The 20206-nt window shown below is 37.7% G+C and overlaps 1 protein-coding gene across 1 annotated transcript in view; it reads left to right on the top strand.

Annotated features, from left to right (window-relative positions):
* The window catches only part of TTN (titin), a 273898-nt gene that overhangs the window by 153859 nt on the left and 99833 nt on the right, over positions 1-20206 (top strand). The window contains 23 exon segments of the mRNA XM_038584970.1: positions 1267-1335; positions 3778-3858; positions 4865-4936; positions 5550-5642; positions 6084-6146; positions 6941-7030; positions 8820-8870; positions 9410-9811; positions 9987-10265; positions 10628-10903; positions 11055-11194; positions 11499-11625; positions 11717-11980; positions 12838-13104; positions 13235-13498; positions 13587-13726; positions 13889-14015; positions 14139-14405; positions 14514-14780; positions 15599-15865; positions 15959-16098; positions 16757-16883; positions 17680-17822. Coding sequence (XP_038440898.1) covers positions 1267-1335; positions 3778-3858; positions 4865-4936; positions 5550-5642; positions 6084-6146; positions 6941-7030; positions 8820-8870; positions 9410-9811; positions 9987-10265; positions 10628-10903; positions 11055-11194; positions 11499-11625; positions 11717-11980; positions 12838-13104; positions 13235-13498; positions 13587-13726; positions 13889-14015; positions 14139-14405; positions 14514-14780; positions 15599-15865; positions 15959-16098; positions 16757-16883; positions 17680-17822 — 4016 coding nt within the window.

Here is a 20206-nt window from a genome sequence, read left to right as displayed (position 1 = left end):
TGAAATGGTGCTTGCAAGAAATGTATTATTTTTTAAAGTGTGCGCTTTCAAACATGATCGAGCCGTGAGAGTTGCTTTAGAGACCTGCGTTTTTTGCTGCCTCAGGGTGCTTTGTCTGGTCATGCCTCAAAGAAAGGGCATCATTGCTCATCGCTAGCTTCATCCTGGACATAAGGATGCAGGGAGGCCCAACTAACCTTCTTATGGAGAAAGGGTTTTCTGATTTCAGAGTGTGATTGTCATGCATATCTTTGGGATCGTGTGCACTGGAATATATGAGAAAACCCTGCATGAAACTTTGAATGTTGCAGTAACAAATTTATACAAAAGCCAAAGCTTTGTTCTTAAAGAATTTCATGTGTTCTGAAATATGCTATAAGTAATAAACTTATGGCATCGATAGCTAATACGTTCTCATATACCATCAAAGGAAAGCATACGAATGACCTGCCGCTGCTCCCCCCATTTTTTTTTCTTTTGAAACTTAAAAACCCATATTGTGTTCTATGTGGTCTTTGGCATAACCAGAAAGAGTGATTATGAATACATTTGATATCCAGCATCTCTTCTCATTATTAAATTTCCCTTCATTCTTTTGGTATTTAGATATTTCTTTGAATTGATGCAATGTTACTTAATTCTTAAAATGACATCTGAAATAAACTGGCAAACGCCTATTATTCTTCTCATGGTAATACAATGTTGTCTTATTTGTAGTGTCATGAGATTTCTCAATCTAAAATATCTACATATAATCTTAGACGAGCACTTTTCCCATAGTCACCTACACATGTACAAAGCCAGTATCTTTCAGAGTAAACTACTGAGTTCTCATGATTCTTGCCCCCTCGTTACCCTTCCTGGCCAGCAGGGGTAACTTCTGGCATTCCAAGTCAGACAGAAAATGGGCACCTCTTCAAAGGCTACCCATCTATTGATTCATAGTCCATAAAGATACATATTTAATACAAATTTATATGTAATACAAATGTACACGTAAAGGAAAATTTCTTCTTCCTGTAAAGAACAAAAATTATCTTCTTTCTCTACCAGACTTAATCTCACTACTCACTGTCAGAGTAAAAGGGCAATGTTTTCATGGTTTACGCGCTCCTTGTGTGTTCTTTGGTGGCTGCTCTTGGCTGTTATCAATGCTATTAGGCTGTAAGGCAAAGCTTGGTTTTGCTCTTGGAGCAGATATTTAATAATTTACTTCAGATTAGTCTGAATATACAAATAATAACATTAAGATCATATTCTTTAAAGCTGTTTCAAAGAAGAAAGTTCCTGAAAAACCTGAAGTCCCAGAAAAAGTGGAGCTTAAGCCTCTGAAAGGTATTTCACAGTCTGCAAAATATATTTCTATGCAGTATCCCTTCATCGGGTTCCTTGCTCTTCCTGTCTTCTAGAATGTTCTGTCTTTCTTTTTTTTCTTCCTTTCTTTCTTTCATAATCAGAGTAGTCTCATTTATTTCTTGTATTTTTGTAATTTTTATGGCCCTGGCTCATAAGTGTTGCTGCCTTTGTCTCCCATCAAATTCATACATTGTGGATAGATATTGTTTATCTTTGTTTCATCTACATACGTCTTCTTGTATTTTCCTTAACTTGAAAATATCAAATTTTGCTGGTTAGCTGAAGTTAGTATCAGGACACATCTTAGGCTAAAATGCAGAGAGTTAATAGTAGAAAGCTTTTGAATTTCACCTGAACAGAGTATTTTAGACAGTGTTAGAAGCGCTACATACAAGTCATGTCCTCCTTCCATACTATTGAGGTGACTTATAAGGATTTCCTTGTGGCTTTCCTGTCACTCTCTTGTCACTGACTCCAAGACGTTCTTTCAGGTGTGCAGATCTCACTGGGAGTTTAAGGGAGCATTCCTGATCACTGAAGTTTCTTTCTCAAAATTCATTCCTCTTTACACTGTATTTTCCCCATCTAAACCTAGACCCCCAAATAAAAATAAATGGATCATACGCTTTAGAAAAATTTCTGTTAAAAATAAGATTATTAATTTTTCTAATAAGTAAAATAGGTGGTAGCCTTATGTTTAAGTAATCAACACATCCATATCCAGAAATTGAATCTGTTCTTGATTCACTCTGGAATTTTAGAAAAATCACCCATCTAAATATACATTTCCTGACTTGTAAAGTGGAGATTACAAAATAATATTACTATGGAAGTTAGCTAGTAATGGAGGGAAACCCACCTAAACATTAAAATGACATGGATTGACATTATAAGAACTTTAAAAATAATAGCTGCAATGATGTGTTCTGTGCCTGAATCCCAAATGTCAATAAGACTTTAAAAACAAAATGATAATACAGAAAAACAAATGCAAAGATGCATTTCCACTATTTCCATTGTATAAGTGAAAGATCTATGCCATTCCACATTAATTAGATGCATGGTTGTCTTTCCAGGTTTGATCAATGAAAATAGTTATACCTTGAGAATATTGGTAATGCTAAAATAGTATTGAAAGCCAGCACAATCTAACATGGATAAAAAAATTTAATGTTTGAGTGTGGAATTTTACTTAAAATACCTGACAGAAAAAAATCATTATTTAAAATGAAATATTTACCTTTTATATATTTAAATTTTAGGTTATGCAAAGTTATCTTTACCACATTAAAAATAAAAACCTATTTAGGGTCACCTCGGTGGTTCAGTCAATTAAGCATCTGACCCTTGATTTCAGCTCAGGTCTTGATCTCAAGGTCACGAGTTCAAGTCCTGTGTTGGGTTCCACGCTGTGTGTGGTGCCTACTTAAAAAACAAAAAACAAAACAAAAAACCTACTTAATGAGTTGCAAATATCTTGCCTAAAGCACCAAATGGAAAATTTTATAGAAATATCTAAAAACTCAGATTTATGAGTAAATAAAAAGGATGTTAAGTGATACAAATAAATAATCCTTTAAACTGGTTTTCATTAACATCGGTAGAGAGGTAAGGGGATCCAGCAATCACCCAGTGTTTCTCTTTTTTTCCACTCAAATCCATGAGGGTTGTAAGAGAAGGGAGGAGGCTGCTCTAGATAATATTATCTATTTAGAAGTCACTAAAGATGCAGGACAGAATGAACTTAGAATTCCTTGGGTCCCTTTTAGTCTAAATTTGAGAACCTTTTCTGATTCATTAAAAATGTACTCCAACACAGGCTCTCAAATTCTGTAGTTTTATAATTTTAGGTTAGTATTATTTCAAAAAGGAGATCTTAAGAAATGATATTTCCTTTCTGTTAAGAAAATGAGAGTGGTCTTTCCCCAATACCAAGGTCATCAGCCAGATCCCTAGGCTTTCTTCTCCTGCCTGTGGAGATTGAATAATGACACTAACACTTACCATTTTAATGTAATTAAGAGTTGGGGAGATACCAATGTAGATTTGAATGATCTACAATTTTAGATTGCGGCAAAGATGCTGTCAAGAAAAAAAAAAAAACAAGAAAAAAAAAAGATGCTGTCAAGAGCCCTGTATATGATCAAAGATTCATAAAATCGATATAGAATATCATCTACCCTCACACAAGATAACTGTATTTGCTTGCGATAAATGCAACGGAATTTGTCACAAGGCCATATAGATGTTTGCAAAAAAAAAAATGTATCAAAGTGTATTAATTGCTTTTAAATTCTGTGATATTTATATGCAACAAAAATTTTATGACTGTAGTTAACTAGTTTTGAAAGACATCTTTTTCTTATTGAATTTACCTTTTATATGAATTTACTTCAAAATTTGAAATCATATTCTTTTAAGTGCCTGGAGCTGAAAAGAAAGTTCGCAAATTACTTCCTGAACCTAAACCTCAACCAAAGGAAGAAGTTGTTCTCAAAAGCGGTATAGTATTTTTCAACTGTTTTGTTAGCTTTAAATTTGGAAAAAAAAAAAAAAAAAAAAAAAAAAAAGACTTGAAAGCTTACAAAATGTTTCTGTCTTTTGGTTATCTTTTAATCAAATTACCTACTTATCAAAATTCATTTATAGTTGCACTGAATATTGGGAAGGCTATCATTTCCATAGCTTTTTTAAAAAGAAGGCAGAAATTTTGTGAGCATTCACAGTTTTGAAGTTTACATGCATAGACGTAACTAAACTGATCATACTCTCAGCTAATAATAATGACCACAGTTGTCATGTTCATAATCAAATTATATAGTTAAAATACACTAAACCTATTAAATACTCTAAATTAGAGCAAACTACTTAAGCCTAAATTCAGTATTCAGTTTTATTTTTTTTTTTTATTTATTTATTTATTTATTTATTTTTTTTTCAGTATTCAGTTTTAAAGTGTGATACAGGATCATCACAACTAATAAATAACATTTCTTTTAAAAAACTGAGCATTTCTTTCTACTAATAAAAATCTTAAAGAATTGGTAAGCAGGATACTCAGATGAGGAATGGAAATCTAACATTTTTTTCACACAGAATTACAGGTGTCTAGACAAAATTCTTTGGCTGTCTCCACTGAAGTAAACTTTATACTTATTTAAATACTCTTCATATTACAACGTTGAATTAGGATTTGAATTTGTTGCTATTCAAATTATTCGTTTTGTGTTTTGGTCATCTTGCAACAGAGTTGTCTCCGAACAACAGATTGTCTTTGTACATGGATATAAAGTGACTCCCAGTGTTATTCTAATTAATATAACTACCTTTAATTAAAAAACAAAAACAAAAACAAGCACTTCTAGCATAAAGCCTGATTTGCCAGTGTAGTAGGTTGCATGCTTTTCATTTTCCTTGCTTTGTACATTATTTGCATTTGTCCAGTGTGTTCAACATCTTCATTAGTTTGTTTGTCTTAGTTTACATATAAACCTTTTTGTCTTTTAAGTTCTAAGAAAGAGACCTGAAGAAGAAGAACCTAAAGTAGAACCTAAAAAACTAGAAAAAATTAAAAAACCAGGTAGGAATCTCAGCAACAATTATCTTTTAACGAAATGGACGTTTAACAAAAGGTTTATCGTGTAAACATTTCTGGAGTTAAATATAGACATAGCTTCACATTTCGTCTGTGAGATAGTCTCGTGCTTTCCATTGTCTGCTTTCTGTTTAAATATCTTTATAGTAATTTCCAAATCCATTCATATATGTTCCTGCACTTCATTACTGTGATTACTTTGCCACTTGTTCTTCTGGTAGAAGTGACTGGGAATTAATCAGGTTGGCTGCAAAATAACTTCATGGGAGGGTTCAGCAAATGGGGCACAGACCTGGGGGTGCTTTTAAGTGGGTGGTGGGTTGTTATCATTAGCCTATTCTCAAAGGGTGTGTTTATTAGATGGAAGTGATCTAGAAAGGGAGAGCTAACAGAGTTGGGATGCAAGGGGATGGAATAAGAGAAAGTAAAATAAATTGAGGCACAGTCAAGGAGACAAAATAGAAATTAATTGATATGGCGTAAAGTTTCGTTAAAAGCCAGTAATAGAACTTTGAAAAATAGTCTGATCTGGTTATTTCAGGTCAGTTGATTTCTAAGTATTCAATTAACACTAGAAAATAATTTTATTATCTTAAAGTACCAGAGCCACCTCCAAAAGCTGTTGAAGAGGCTGAAGTACCTCCAGCTCCGGTTACAAAAAGGGAAAGGAAAATTCCTGAACCAGTAAAAGGTACAAACTTAAAAGCACTTTCTTAGTTGTCTCAAAAAAAAAAAAATGTGAATATGCATCATTTAAAAAACTGTCACCCTGGCATTAAGATTTGAACACATGACCTTAATCTACTCATCACACATGGCTTTAATTTCACTCTTAGGTGCACTTGGCTAATGACCACCCATTTGTTAAATTTAATATGTTATAAGCACTAGGTAAAAAATGGATAATGAGACGAAAAACAACATTAGAACCTATAAAATGCTTTATTATGTTTTCCAAATATTTTGTCTCAACTGCAAAATAAACTTTAGGTCAAACACTTGATTTGGTGACTATATGGGTTTAAATTCTAATATCTCCCAAGATAAATTATGTCTACCAATATTTGGTCTGATTTTGTGAAAAACTTCAAAAATACTGTGATAACCTGCTTACAACTGTGAATTCTTTTAGTGCCTGAAATTAAGCCAGCAATACCTCTCCCTGGACCTGAACCTAAACCAAAGCCTGAACCAGGTAAGTAAGCCTCTCCTCAGTGTCAGCAGCCTATTCCTGCGTGCTTCTCACCATGTGTCAAATAACAGAATTCAACCAAGCAAATGTGAAGATCTAATAGGATTTACTAAACAATTCATGAATGAGCAGCACCTTGTCTAGCAAATAGAGAGGGACTCCAAGGAGCTATACAAGAGGGAAGGTTTTTATAGACTGAGGATGAGGACATGAAAGTCATGAGCAAAAAAAAAAGAAAAAAAAAAGGTTGTGGCAGAGGAGGTTGTCTGCTAGAGGAAAAAGCAGGGGGGTTTTATCATGCAGATTATTTCATTCTTTGGGGGATGGAGAGGACCCAACAGACTCGTTGGCGCTGATGGAAAAGAAAATATGCTGGCTGACCAGTTAAAACCACATTTCTGCGGGGAAGGTTGAAACTGCAATTAGACTGGGTATTAAGTCTCATTTTGGGGACTCGGTCTAAGTGATACCATTTTGAGTCTGTGTGTGTTTTTTAGCAAAAATGTAGGGTTGTTTTTTTTTTAAAAGGAAATAAAAGTCAGCATGCATCAGATGACTTATAAATGTCCCAATATATTTTTAGATTATATTATTTTTTACCCAATATAATTAAACATATTGGGATATATTACTACATCATACTGTATATAGTATAGTTCATGCTATAATTAGAATATATTTTCTCTGTAAAACTAGTGATTTGAAAATGTCAAAGTTAGAAAAGGCAAATAGGCCTCCAAGTGAGATTTTAGGAAGAGACAAATGAATGCATTAATGCAATGGACATCTCTCTACAGAAGTGAAAGTAATCAAACCACCTCCTGTGGAGCCTGCACCGACCCCCATCGCCGCCCCGGTAACGGTGCCTGTGGTTGGAAAGAAAGCAGGTAATTATTCTGTAGTTTTCTTTTTGTTTGTTTTTTGGGCAGCTTAATAAAAGTATTCATACTTCAGGCCCTCTCTTGTTGAGACATAGGCATCATCAACTTGGGGGGAGGCTAATAAATTCTTGATTAAAGTTTCCTCATCAGATGTCCTTTCCTAACCTAATCTCTCACCCATGGGTACATATTGTATTTTGATTCAGAATATTCGTTCCTTCAAAGCATCATTGCTTTATGTGCTTTTCAAATTAAGTAATGAATATGTTCAAGGCTGATGAAAACTAAGGAGAGAGCCTTACATATAGGCAGCCCTTGGATATTCAAATTTTCCACTTACCCTCATTTGTCCTTTTTTTTTTTTTTAAAGACTGCATATTAACAAAATGAAAAGATTCTGGAAATGGATAGTGTTGATGATTGCAAATTGTGAATATACTTAACGCAACTGAATTGTATACTTTAAAATGGTGAATTTTGTTAGTTTTTTTTTTTACCACAATAAAAAAGGGAGAGACTTCATATTTCAGCATTTAAATCTATATAATAATCTAGGTCAATAATAATTCTTTTAAATGTACTAACTCAGTGGTATTGACTATCTCAGGTATAAATTTATGGTACTTATTAGTTGTATATGAACTATTAGTTCATCACGTCAATGATAATCTCAAAACCAAAAATGATTTGATCAAAACCAAAAATGATTTGATCAATTTGATCAATGATCAATACATATCCTAATTATTTGACCCTTAGCTAGTTATTTTATCTCTTTAAGTTTTAATTTACTAGTCTGTAAAATCTGATGAATAATTATATCTGCCTCATAAGATTATTATAAGGATTAAATAAAGGTAAAACTGCACAGTGCTTGGGGCATAGTAAGCACTATGGAGATATTTAAATTTTTATTATGTCTAATGGCATAGACAACATGCTATATTCTTTGGGCTGTAGTTCAACTTTAATCTTTATGATATATTTTGTCACTGGTATTTATGATTGGGACATTATTCTGTTCAACTTTTACAATTTCAATATGATACTTTTTGTTAGTTCAGAAAAGGATAATAATCGTCATTGACCTAATTAAGTACATGTAAAAATAAAGCTTTTCTCACATTCCCAGGGGTTGAAGCTAGAGAGCTGGTTCTACAGTTTGTACTGCCCCCCATTAGTAATTTCATTAAACTCTAAACGTAGGAACTGACTTGCTTTTTTGCCTTAGTTCGTTGTCTAAGAGAAATCTTCAAAGGAATCCATATGTATGTAGCATATAGACCCCTTCTCTTTTCCCTAATCTTTACTAGATTTGTCTGCTCAGTTAAAAAAAAAATAGGCTTTTGGTAATATTTTTGGTAAAATAGGCCATTTCCCTTTTTCCTACATCAACTCCTTGTTGACAGAACCTTCTTTCCTAGGTTCACTTAACCAACACATACATAAATATATAGAATCCTTTGCACAGCTGAGCAAGAGTTAAACTTCTCATTAGGCAACAGTACGCTTTCTCCCAGAAATGGGAGGAGAATAAGGCACCTGCTGAAAGTAATTTTTTAATCCTAAATATGTTGGTCGCTTAGGGTGGTCACATTATTGACCAGAATGATACTGATCAAAACATGCCTTCTTGGAAATATCAAAGTATTCTCCATGGAAGTCATATACATAAAGCCAATTTCTCTTCATGCATTAATATTTATAATAACATGACTCACCCTGCATGGGTTACTACTAAGCATAAAATAGGTCTGAAAATTGTTTAAATGCTGAGTTTTCCTTTTTATTTCAGAAGCCAAAGCACCTAAAGAGGAGGCTGCCAAGCCGAAAGGTCCCATCAAAGGTAAGATTCATTTCCCTGCACCTAAATTATAACCTTTTCGTTCTGGGAAACTTTACATTCAAGGGGGAGAAAGTTTCAAAAATTCTAAAAATCTTTATTATTCATAATTGATTCTGATAAAACTAATATGTCTTCTGATATCTCAAGTAACATACCTCTAATATTATTCAAATGAGTATTGTCTATACGAACTGTATTTTAGCATAACGAACTCTATAAATTCTCAGCTTCATTCTTCATCTACATGATATTTATATGGCACAATGAAATAATTAGACCTTAATCAGGACATTTTATATTTGGGTTTAAAACTTGAGAAAATGAAGAACATTTCTTATTTGTGGATTCCTTATGCCATCCCGTTCTCCTATCTGAAAGAAGGCAGTAAAAATTCATTTGGCCTTTCAATTGCCTAGACTTTACTTTTCTGTTCTTGTCTTCAGGTTGCTCCACCGCTGGTTTTATTCATACTTGGCTAAGTATGCACTTCTGACCCTTATGAAAATGCTAAGTCAACTTTTAACTTTATTTTGAATTAGGTATCCCCAAAAAGACTCCTTCACCAATAGAAGTTGAAAGGAAAAAGTTAAGACCAGGAAGTGGTGGAGAGAAACCTCCCGATGAGGCCCCTTTCACCTACCAGCTAAAGGCTGTACCACTGAAGTTTGTGAAAGAGATCAAAGACATTGTCTTGACCGAAGCAGAGTCCGTTGGGTCTTCTGCGATCTTTGAATGTCTGGTCTCCCCCTCCACTGCAATTACAAGCTGGATGAAAGACGGTAGCAATATCCGTGAGAGCCCAAAGCACAGATTCATCGCAGATGGTAAAGACAGAAAGCTGCATATCATGGATGTCCAGCTTTCTGATGCCGGCGAATACACCTGTGTCTTACGCTTGGGAAATAAGGAGAAGACCTCCACGGCCAAACTTGTTGTGGAAGGTAATTTCCAGTCTGCTGAATATGGTCCTTGCTAAACTTTAACACAACCAACCGCAGTCACAATTTTTATTGTAACTTTAGACAAAACCGCTTATTTCCAAGTCTTATATCATTGAAAATATTGCGTGTATATTGAAAAGTCTTTGCAGATTTTTAATAATGAAATTCTCCACAGAACTTCCTGTGCGTTTCGTAAAGACACTCGAGGAGGAAGTCACCGTGGTCAAAGGACAGCCGCTGTACTTGAGCTGTGAGCTAAACAAGGAGCGCGACGTGGTCTGGAGGAAGGATGGGAAGATTGTGGTGGAGAAACCTGGCAAAATTGTGCCCGGTGTAATCGGCTTGTTGCGAGCCCTGACCATCAACGATGCAGATGACCAGGATGCTGGAACATACACAGTTACCGTGGAAAACGCCAACAACCTGGAATGTTCATCCTGCGTCAAAGTAGTAGGTTCGTACTTGGCCGGGAGATTGGGTCCTGCTGATTATGCTTACTATTACTATGCTAGTAATACTACTATTACTATAATAGTATTACTATTATGCTAATATTACTATTAGTATATTACTAATATTATTAGTAATATTACTAATATTACTATTATGCTAATGCTTGTTGCATTAGCGAAATGGAAGAGAGCATTTTATTTCCCAGCCTTGTACCTTCTCTAAATAAGGGAACATCAACACATCACAGCAGATGAATTATATCCACTTTTGAATTTTTTTTCTACCTCTGAAATTTACCACGGGGGCTATTTACGTTACTTGTTCAGGTCATGACTATTTTTTTCTGACCTCATTTTCATGCAGAAGTCATCAGAGACTGGCTGGTGAAGCCTATACGGGATCAGCACGTGAAACCAAAGGGCACGGCTGTTTTTACCTGTGTGATAGCAAAGGATACTCCAAACATCAAATGGTTCAAAGGATATGATGAAATCCCCCTGGAACCTAATGATAAGACTGAGATAGTAAGAGAAGGAAATCATCTCTTCCTCAAAGTTAAGAATGCCACACCGGAAGATATTGATGAATACGCGGTGGAAATTGAAGGGAAAAGATACCCCGCAAAGCTGACACTAGGAGGTATAAAAGTCTTTCCTTTTATTCTAAAAGATAAGTTTTGAATGTGAATAAGGCAAAATAACACACACATACACTCACACAAAAGGGAAGAAAGCATTGTGAGATTGTTTAAAGCATTATGATTTTTTTTTTTTGTCCTTGACCAATACAGAGCGTGAAGTTGAATTGCTTAAGCCAATCGAGGATGTTACCATTTATGAGAAGGAAAGCGCAAGCTTTGATGCAGAAATCTCAGAGGCAGACATTCCTGGACAGTGGAAACTGAAGGGAGAACTTCTTCGGCCCTCACCTGTGAGTCGTTTCCCATTTAAGTTGTCAATCACGTAAAATATCCACGTTCTATATTCAGGTTTGACATTCAGATTTGGTTCAATAACAATGGAACTCTTTCAGGATTCTAAAGTCTCAGAGAGGGGAAGAACTTGGATGCACGATTTGTGCCAGCTTTGTGGCAATTTTTAAATAATTTATGACTAAACATTTTTACTTAAGTTAGTAGTAATTTGTGAAACATGTCTAGGCATCTGTATCTGAAACATCTCTCCTTGCGGGAACTTCCCTCTTTCAAATGCTAACCAAGATTGTTGTTTTTCAGACCTGTGAAATCAAAGCAGAAGGTGGAAAACGCTTCTTGACTTTGCACAAAGTCAAACTGGACCAAGCCGGGGAAGTCCTTTACCAGGCGCTTAATGCATTTACAACTGCCATCCTGACAGTAAAAGGTCTGGCCTTTTGAACATATGGGGTGGGCTTGACTTCATTTCACAGCCCCGAGCATTCCAGAAACCTCATTCTTAATGTTTGGTTTTTCAGAAATCGAACTTGACTTTGCTGTGCCCCTGAAGGATGTCACTGTTCCAGAAAGGCGACAAGCTCGATTTGAATGTGTCCTCACTCGAGAAGCAAATGTGATATGGTCGAAAGGACCTGATATAATCAAGGCATCTGACAAGTTTGATATCATTGCTGATGGAAAGAAACACATTCTCGTTATCAATGATTCTCATTTTGATGACGAAGGGGTCTATACTGCTGAAGTAGAGGGCAAGAAGAGCTCAGCACGATTATTTGTTACAGGTAAGAGCTGATGAGATCTGGCTCTAATATCCCACATTTTAAGCACACAAATATATGCTTTAAAGACAGAGTGCTGTTTGTGCCATGCTCAGCCTATCAAGAACCAATGTGGTGGCTGGACCAGCCCTTGTGGTTCTTATTATGATTGCAAGATGTTCTCAGCAGCAACCATCAGGAAACATTGAAAGAGACAAGGTTTATTACTCACAGGACCTGGAAATTGCATAGCACCCCTAGGGTCACAGAGCCAGAGTTTTTTTTGGTTTGGGGTTTTGTTTTGTTTTGGAGGAGGATGTGAGGGATAGAGAGTGGGCTTGGATATGCTTTTATTGAGGTTGAGGGTGGGGGTCTATGATTTTATGGGCTCACTCTTTGTTGGGGAATTTAAGACCTAAAACCAGGAAGTTAAAATGAGGGAAGAAAAAAAAAAAAAGCAAGCTGCCCAAGTGGCCAAGTTCTCAAAACCAGAGGAGCCTGAGGAGCACGGTGGGGTGGGGAGAGGCCCAGCCTGGCACCTTATCTAGGCCTGTGGCTGGCATCTCTGACGTGGATGCTTAGCAGTCAAAGCTTAAGTCAGGTACTGGCATTACAAAAAGTCAAATCAACTCTGAAAGCTCATGCCCCAAACACCAAGTTCTAATAGGGCTAAGTGACAATTGGCACCCCAACTACACTGTCAGGTCATCATCAAAAGAACCCTCCCCCCCACCTTTGTTTTAATGGAGGATAGATCCATTTGAAAAGGCGAATAAATAAATACTCTGTGAAATGGATCCTTTTGACCTTGACATATTTGAATGGAATGTTTCTGAAGGTAGAGTGTGTTTCTAAGCACATTCTCCATGCTTACACTGCAGGTATAAGGTTGAAGTTCATATCGCCTCTCGAAGACCAAACCGTGAAAGAAGGCCAAACAGCAACTTTTGTTTGTGAGCTTTCTCATGAAAAAATGCATGTCGTCTGGTTCAAAAATGATGCCAAACTCCACACAAGCAGAACCGTACTCATCTCATCTGAGGGCAAGACTCACAAACTGGAAATAAGAGAAGTGACCCTGGATGATATATCCCAGATAAGAGCTCAAGTTAAGGACCTGAGCTCCACCGCAAACCTGAAGGTCTTAGGTAAACGTGACCAACTATAACCAGATAGCCTGTTTAGGGATGGCGACAGTGGGTGGTCATTAAATACGTTGCCACTTGTAATTCCAGTACACTTTAATTCTCACATTCTCCTGATGATCTGCTTTTACAGAGGCTGATCCCTACTTCACTGTGAAATTACACGACAAAACTGGAGTTGAGAAGGATGAGATTATTCTGAAGTGCGAAGTGAGCAAAGATGTCCCAGTGAAATGGTTCAAGGATGGTGAAGAGATTGTACCTTCAGCCAAATACTCTATCAAGACGGATGGCCTGCGCCGCATCCTAAAAATCAAAAAGGCAGAACTTAAAGATAAAGGCGAATATATGTGTGACTGTGGCACCGACCAGACAAAAGCAAACGTTACTGTTGAGGGTGAGTTGCTTAAGGTGTTTCAGCTCGCGCTGTCTGAGCACGCAGCATATTTGTTCTGTCGTTCTAACCAACCTTTGTGTAATTCCAGCTCGACTAATAAAAGTGGAGAAACCTCTGTACGGAGTAGAATTGTTTGTCGGGGAAACAGCTCGCTTTGAAATAGAACTTTCTGAACCAGACGTTCACGGCCAGTGGAAGTTAAAAGGAGAGCCTTTAACTGCTTCCCCTGTAAGTCAAGATCAGCCCAACACCCAGCCAGGGGTTTGCTTGGTTGTTGGGGGTGAAGAAAGATGGACTTCTGGTCTCAAATGTTTTGATGATTGGTAGGAATAGCCAGTTATGAAAATGCAATTCTTATTCCTTTTTCCTTCTCCCTCTCACTCTGAATAGGACTGTGAAATCATCGAAGATGGGAAGAAACATATTCTGGTCCTTTATAACTGCCAGCTGGATATGACAGGGGAGGTTTCCTTCCAGGCCGCCAACGCTAAATCTGCAGCCAATCTGAAAGTGAAAGGTATGCTCTGGCTCTCAGCCACCCTTTCGTTATTTTCTTTGCAAGACTTCAAGGCCCCGAACTGATTAGGGGTCATGAACCGAAGCATCATCTGGCTTCATCCACACCGTCCTCTCTTTGCAGAACTGCCACTCATCTTCATCACACCTCTCAGTGATGTTAAAGTCTTTGAGAAAGATGAGGCTAAGTTTGAGTGTGAAGTGTCCAGGGAGCCCAAAACGTTCCGTTGGCTGAAAGGAACCCAGGAAATCACAGGTGATGATAAAGTTGAGCTTATAAAGGATGGCACTAAGCATTCCTTGGTGATCAAGTCAGCTGCTTTTGAAGATGAAGGAAAATACATATTTGAAGCCGAAGACAAACACACAAGTGGCAAACTGATCATTGAAGGTAAATATATTCTTTATTAAACAGACCACATTTAACTATTTGGCTTGCTTTTAGTGTTATAGTTCCTCTGGAAGTGCTGGAATTAATGAGGTTTGCTTTCCTTGATAGGAATCCGACTCAAATTCCTCACTCCACTCAAGGATGTAACAGCCAAAGAGAGGGAAAGTGCTGTGTTCACGGTGGAGCTGTCCCACGATAACATCCGAGTTAAGTGGTTCAAGAACGACCAGCGCCTGCACACCAGCAGGTCTGTCTGGATGGATGATGAAGGGAAGACTCATTCCATCACGTTCAGAGACCTCTCCATTGATGACACCTCTCAAATTAAAGTAGAAGCCATGGGGCTAAGTTCAGAAGCTAAACTCACTGTGCTTGGTAGGTGCTATTTTTTTTTCTATCTTTTCCATGAAATTCAGAAGTTTGTGGAGTTTCATATAAAATAGGTTATATTGCATGAAAGCGGGCCCTGTCCTTAAGGAACTATCACATGTTATCAGGCATCTTTTTAAAATATTTGTACCTGAAAATATGAGGACTTTGAAATAATGAAGACTCAGCTCACAAAACAGCCAGTTCAAATCAGAAATAAAACTCTTAATTATTGAGCTGTGTCATGTTTAAAATAGGGACATAATACTTCTCATCTCCTCGCTTTATCAGAATTTTTTCAGAAAAGTGTTTTCAAACTTCTAAAAAATAAGAGGAAACACAGAAGTTACATTACTAAAAGTCATTGTTTTTATTGGCCCTTTAGACTTTAGATGTAATCAAGCAGATTACATATGAAGTCTAACATATATAGAAACTATTAATGGCAAACTACTGATATAAGAAAAATTCATAATGTGAATCTGAAAGCTTAAAGGTGGGCATAATGATTTGCTAAGAAATTAGAAATTTAGCTGAGTAATGAAGGAACACGTAATTATGTTTGAAGCTAAATTTCATAGCGTCTTTACTCTCAATAACGTACTTCAAAATATAAGATAAATGGATTAGTTCTTAATAAATTGCATGCAGTGATTCCCTTTCTAACACATAGAGAACTTCTGAACATAAACATGTTAAATAAGTGAAAGCTTGGTACAGTTTTAAAATATGCCCAGAAATCTGCGAGCTGCCCCTTGAACTTTCCAAGGGATCACATGTCCTTGGTGGTTAACGAAATGTGTTCACTTATACTTGCCTTGCAGAGGGAGATCCATACTTCACCGGAAAGCTTCAGGATTACACGGGCGTAGAGAAAGATGAAGTGATCCTACAGTGTGAAATTAGCAAAGCAGATGCCCCGGTGAAATGGTTTAAGGACGGGGAGGAAATAAAACCATCTAAAAATGTTGTTATTAAGGCGGATGGCAAGAAGCGCATACTCATCCTAAAGAAAGCCTTGAAATCAGACATTGGACAGTATACCTGTGACTGTGGGACAGACAAGACCTCAGGGAAGCTTAACATTGAAGGTAAGGAGATCGCCGTGAGGTCCACTCTTGGCGCCGTTGGGGTTATTTCTGCCAGAGGCCAAAATGACACCTGTTGCCGCTTCACTTTTCTAGATCGGGAAATCAAACTGGTCCGGCCCCTGCATAGTGTGGAGGTGATGGAGACTGAGACGGCCCGCTTTGAAACCGAAATCTCCGAAGAGGATATCCATGCCAACTGGAAACTCAAGGGAGAGGCACTACTCCAAACACCTGTGAGGCTATTTCTGAACTTGTCAACATCTAGAGGAGCTGTGTGAAATAAAAAAGGCCAGGCGGAGAGTCAGAGTGCGTGCAGGGCATTTAAAACATGGTATCAGGTTCTCCATCAGACCTCACGCCAAAGAGAGATACCAGAATGTACAAGTGGGCACGGGCACACCTGCCTCCTTTTTGACCCAGCGTTGTAAAATAGGGACATAATACTTCTCATCTCCTCGCTTTATCAGAATTTTTTCAGAAAAGTGTTTTCAAACTTCTAAAAAATAAGAGGAAACACAGAAGTTACATTACTAAAAGTCATTGTTTTTATTGGCCCTTTAGACTTTAGATGTAATCAAGCAGATTACATATGAAGTCTAACATATATAGAAACTATTAATGGCAAACTACTGATATAAGAAAAAAAAAGGTCTAGGGTTGTAGATGTTCTGTGAGGCTGCCGGTTGGTTCTGAATTGTATGGAGAGAATTTGTCTTGCTTTCTTGATGGTACCTTCAAACTGCATTTCACAAAAAAAAAAAAAAGAGCTCAAAATTATATCCAATCTCCTCACTAGTTATTTGTAACATTCCTTTAATTAAGCTCTGGTGGCCTCCGGAAAAAGTGCCAAACATCGTCTCCTACGAAACCTTTTTTTCTCTTTTGGCACAGGATTGTGAGATCAAGGAAGAAGGCAAAATGCACTTCCTTATTTTGCACAACTGCCGCCTGGACCAGACCGGCGGGGTGGATTTCCAGGCTGCCAACGTGAAATCTAGCGCTCACCTCCGGGTGAAACGTAAGTAGGATGTGTTTCTGGTGAGAAGAAAGGATGTAGTTTTGCAGAAAATTAATGTAAAATTAATTGGAATGATTTAGTTAGTTAGAAAACATTATTAAAGTACGGAAACTGGCTTTCTTGTATTTACCTCTTTGACATCCCAATATACCCAAGGTTCAAATTCCAAAGTCTTGGAAATTTCCCTGACCTTGCTTGCCCTTGGAGCAAAAGAAAGTTAGGTCCTATTTTGCTCCTGTGCACTCCTCCCGTTCACGGTAGTCAGGCACACAATGAGGATGTAACTCAGCACTCCTAAAGACCACATCCCTCGACGTCTGTGCAGCGATCGCACCACAGCAGAACTGGGCTGTGTGGGCATTTCAGACTCAAGAAGGGAGGCGGGGTGTGTGGGCTAACATTTTTGGAAGGTGCAAAGTGTTTGATGGATATGGACAGGCTATGTGATGGTGGGGCCCCGTCCTCTCCCAATCACGGTCTTAGTTATTTTGGAAGTCACATACCAACATGTAGCAAGAGGAACCTGATGCCTGGCGGAGAGACAGATGCAGCGCAGATTTCTTGCTGACCTCGTATATCACCCCAAAAGGGCCCCTACAAATACCCGCTCTCTGGCCACCAGCTCTCCCCTTCTCGGCACCGAGGGGCCACGCTCACATGAGAGCTAGGACAGTGGCCAGTCCGGCAGCTCTTTCCTTCTTGAAGAAAGCAGCCATGAAGATTACTAACTAAGTGTATTTACTCTCTTGGAATTACAAAATGAGTGACCCTGAGCTGTTCCCCTCTTCTCGCAAAGCACGAGTAATTGGTCTCCTGAGGCCTCTGAAGGATGTCACGGTGACCGCAGGGGAGACAGCCACCTTCGACTGCGAGCTCTCCTACGAGGATATCCCGGTGGAATGGTATCTCAAAGGGAAGAAACTCGAGCCCAGCGAGAAGGTAAAAGGCAGGCGTGCAGTTGCCACGGCCAGCTCTTCCTTTTCCTCGCATGATCTCCTTCTTCACCTGCACATTCCTTGTCCTTTGCTCTTTGTAATATCCCTTCCCCATCCTTTCCCTTCCTCTTCCCTACTCTAGCCCGATTTCTGTTGAAATTGTAAATCAGATTTGTCATACTTTTGTTGGATTTAAACTGATGGAATTTTAATCAACATGGAAATAAAAATTTTGTTTAAAGATTTTAATTTATTTATTCATGAGAGACACACAGAGAGGGAGAGAGAGGCAGAGACATAGGCAGAAGCAGCACCCCCCCCCCCCCGATGTAGGTAGGACTCGATCCCAGGACCCAGGATCATGCCCTGAGTGGAAGGCAGATGCTCAACCCCCGAGCCACCCAGGCATCCTTGGAAATAAAAATTTTAAGTACAATAAGGCTTTCCATTTTTTGAGGAAAAGGCAAACCCTCAGTAGCTATCAGTGATTGATTAACTGGAAGACCGGAGGGGATCACAAAGGCCTTCTGATCAAATGCCCTGTAACAACAGCCCACATTAAGTTTTGTGACTAATTCTCTCCGCGCTCTCTAGTGTTCTGCATATAAGGGGATTAAGAAGAGAAGATGGAAATTCCATTTCAGGCAGTTGATCAAGTAGTTGAGATAACTTCTGGGCAGATTTGCTCTTCAAGCATTTCTCCAAAGCTATTTTTAACCCTCAAGTGCTTTGAGCTGTGCAAATTCTGGAATGCCAAGTGGACTATTTACAGTGCAGCTGACAGTTGTGACAAGAAGGAGGGCTCTGAGGTTATCCGCATGTGTGAGCAAATATACATTAAGTTTGAGGAAATAACTAGCTCTCGGTGTTAACTCTTCTAGGCCCCAAATTTTAGCCGTAAGTAAAAACTCAGATGGCCATTCAGATAGACTCAAAATACAGTTTACCCAAACTGAGCTGTTATCTGTACTGACCCCCACAACAGTCTGTGTGCTTAAATCATCTTGATAATTCTCCATTAATTTTGAATTCTTGAACTAAAACCTACAGAGAATGTCCAGCATAGTTTGGAAATAAAGCACAGGGGAGTACGTTATTGTAGGACATTATTTTTCTCAATACTTAAATAATATCAAGGATGGCACCAATGCTTTAATACAAATCAAACTTCTAAGATGTGAAGGAATATAATTTAAGAGGGATTCAGGTAACAAAGAGCCACAAAGTTGAGTGAAGTAAGTAATAAGAAGGCAAATGTCTTTGAACAATTGTAGTAAAACAAACAAAAAAATTCCATATTCTATCAGAACAATTAAAGAGGAATGCAGTTAACAGTCATCAGGAGGACAAAGCTTGCCCATTACACAGACAGTGGCAGCCAATCAGTCTTTTTTTTTTCTTTTTTTTTTTTAACGAAGGACTGAAAAAGCCACTGTGCATTCAAATGGCAGCATGAGAATTAAGCTACATGTGAGGACCCTTTCCCTGCAGTGAGGTCTTCTAAAGACTGCGTGTTAGACATCTCCATCTTTAAGTTTGCACTTTTTTTTTTCTAAACGTGCATTGATCTATGAAGTGTGTTTTCGTTGCTTTCATGTCCAAACACAGAGAACTGGTTGACTTTTCAAGATCCTTTGGACATTTGTAAACTCATGATTTCAATACAGAATACTGCTTAAAGACAATATTATTCTTTTGCTACTAAGTATCTTTTGGTCAAATTAAGAGTTTTTTAATTAAGAGATCAGTCTCATTAGTTCTAATGTAAAAAACTATTTTAATTTGAAATATAGATTCCTAAGAAAAAATTTATCCACATTTTAAAAATATGTATATATGTAGTCACTAAACTTCTCTTTGAGAACAAAAAAGATCATCTTACTAAAATTTTCTGGGGCCTCCTTGTGTCTCTCTTGGCATAGGAATTTTAATTCTTTACTTTGGCCATCCAAAATACTTCAGTCGTTTATGAACTTGCTCTTGTATGTCATCTTTTTTCAAAAGAACTTAAATAGGGGCACCTGGGTGGCTCAATCGGTTAAGCATCTGCCTTTGGCTGAGGTCAGGATCTCAGGTTCCTGGGATCAAGCCCCCTGGGCTCCCTGATCAGTAGAGAGTCTGCTTCTCCCTCTCCTTCTGCCCCACTCCCTCTGCTCATGTTCTCTCTCCCAAATAAAGAAAATCTTTTAAAAAAAGAAAACTTAAATATAACTGTGGAGTAATAGTCATTTTATTACATTTTGCAATTTTATTACATTTACAATTTGCCTAGGCATTACATTTTGCAATTTTTGTTTAAATTAAATCTGTCATAGCAAACTTCCTAATACCAATTTAATTCAGGCCTCTCAACTTCATTTTGCAAAATGTTTAGCTTCTAAAACTACA

This window comes from Canis lupus, chromosome 36, assembly GCF_011100685.1.
Source record: "Canis lupus familiaris isolate Mischka breed German Shepherd chromosome 36, alternate assembly UU_Cfam_GSD_1.0, whole genome shotgun sequence".
Lineage (NCBI taxonomy): Eukaryota > Metazoa > Chordata > Mammalia > Carnivora > Canidae > Canis > Canis lupus.
This window is presented reverse-complemented; position numbering and strand designations above follow the sequence as displayed.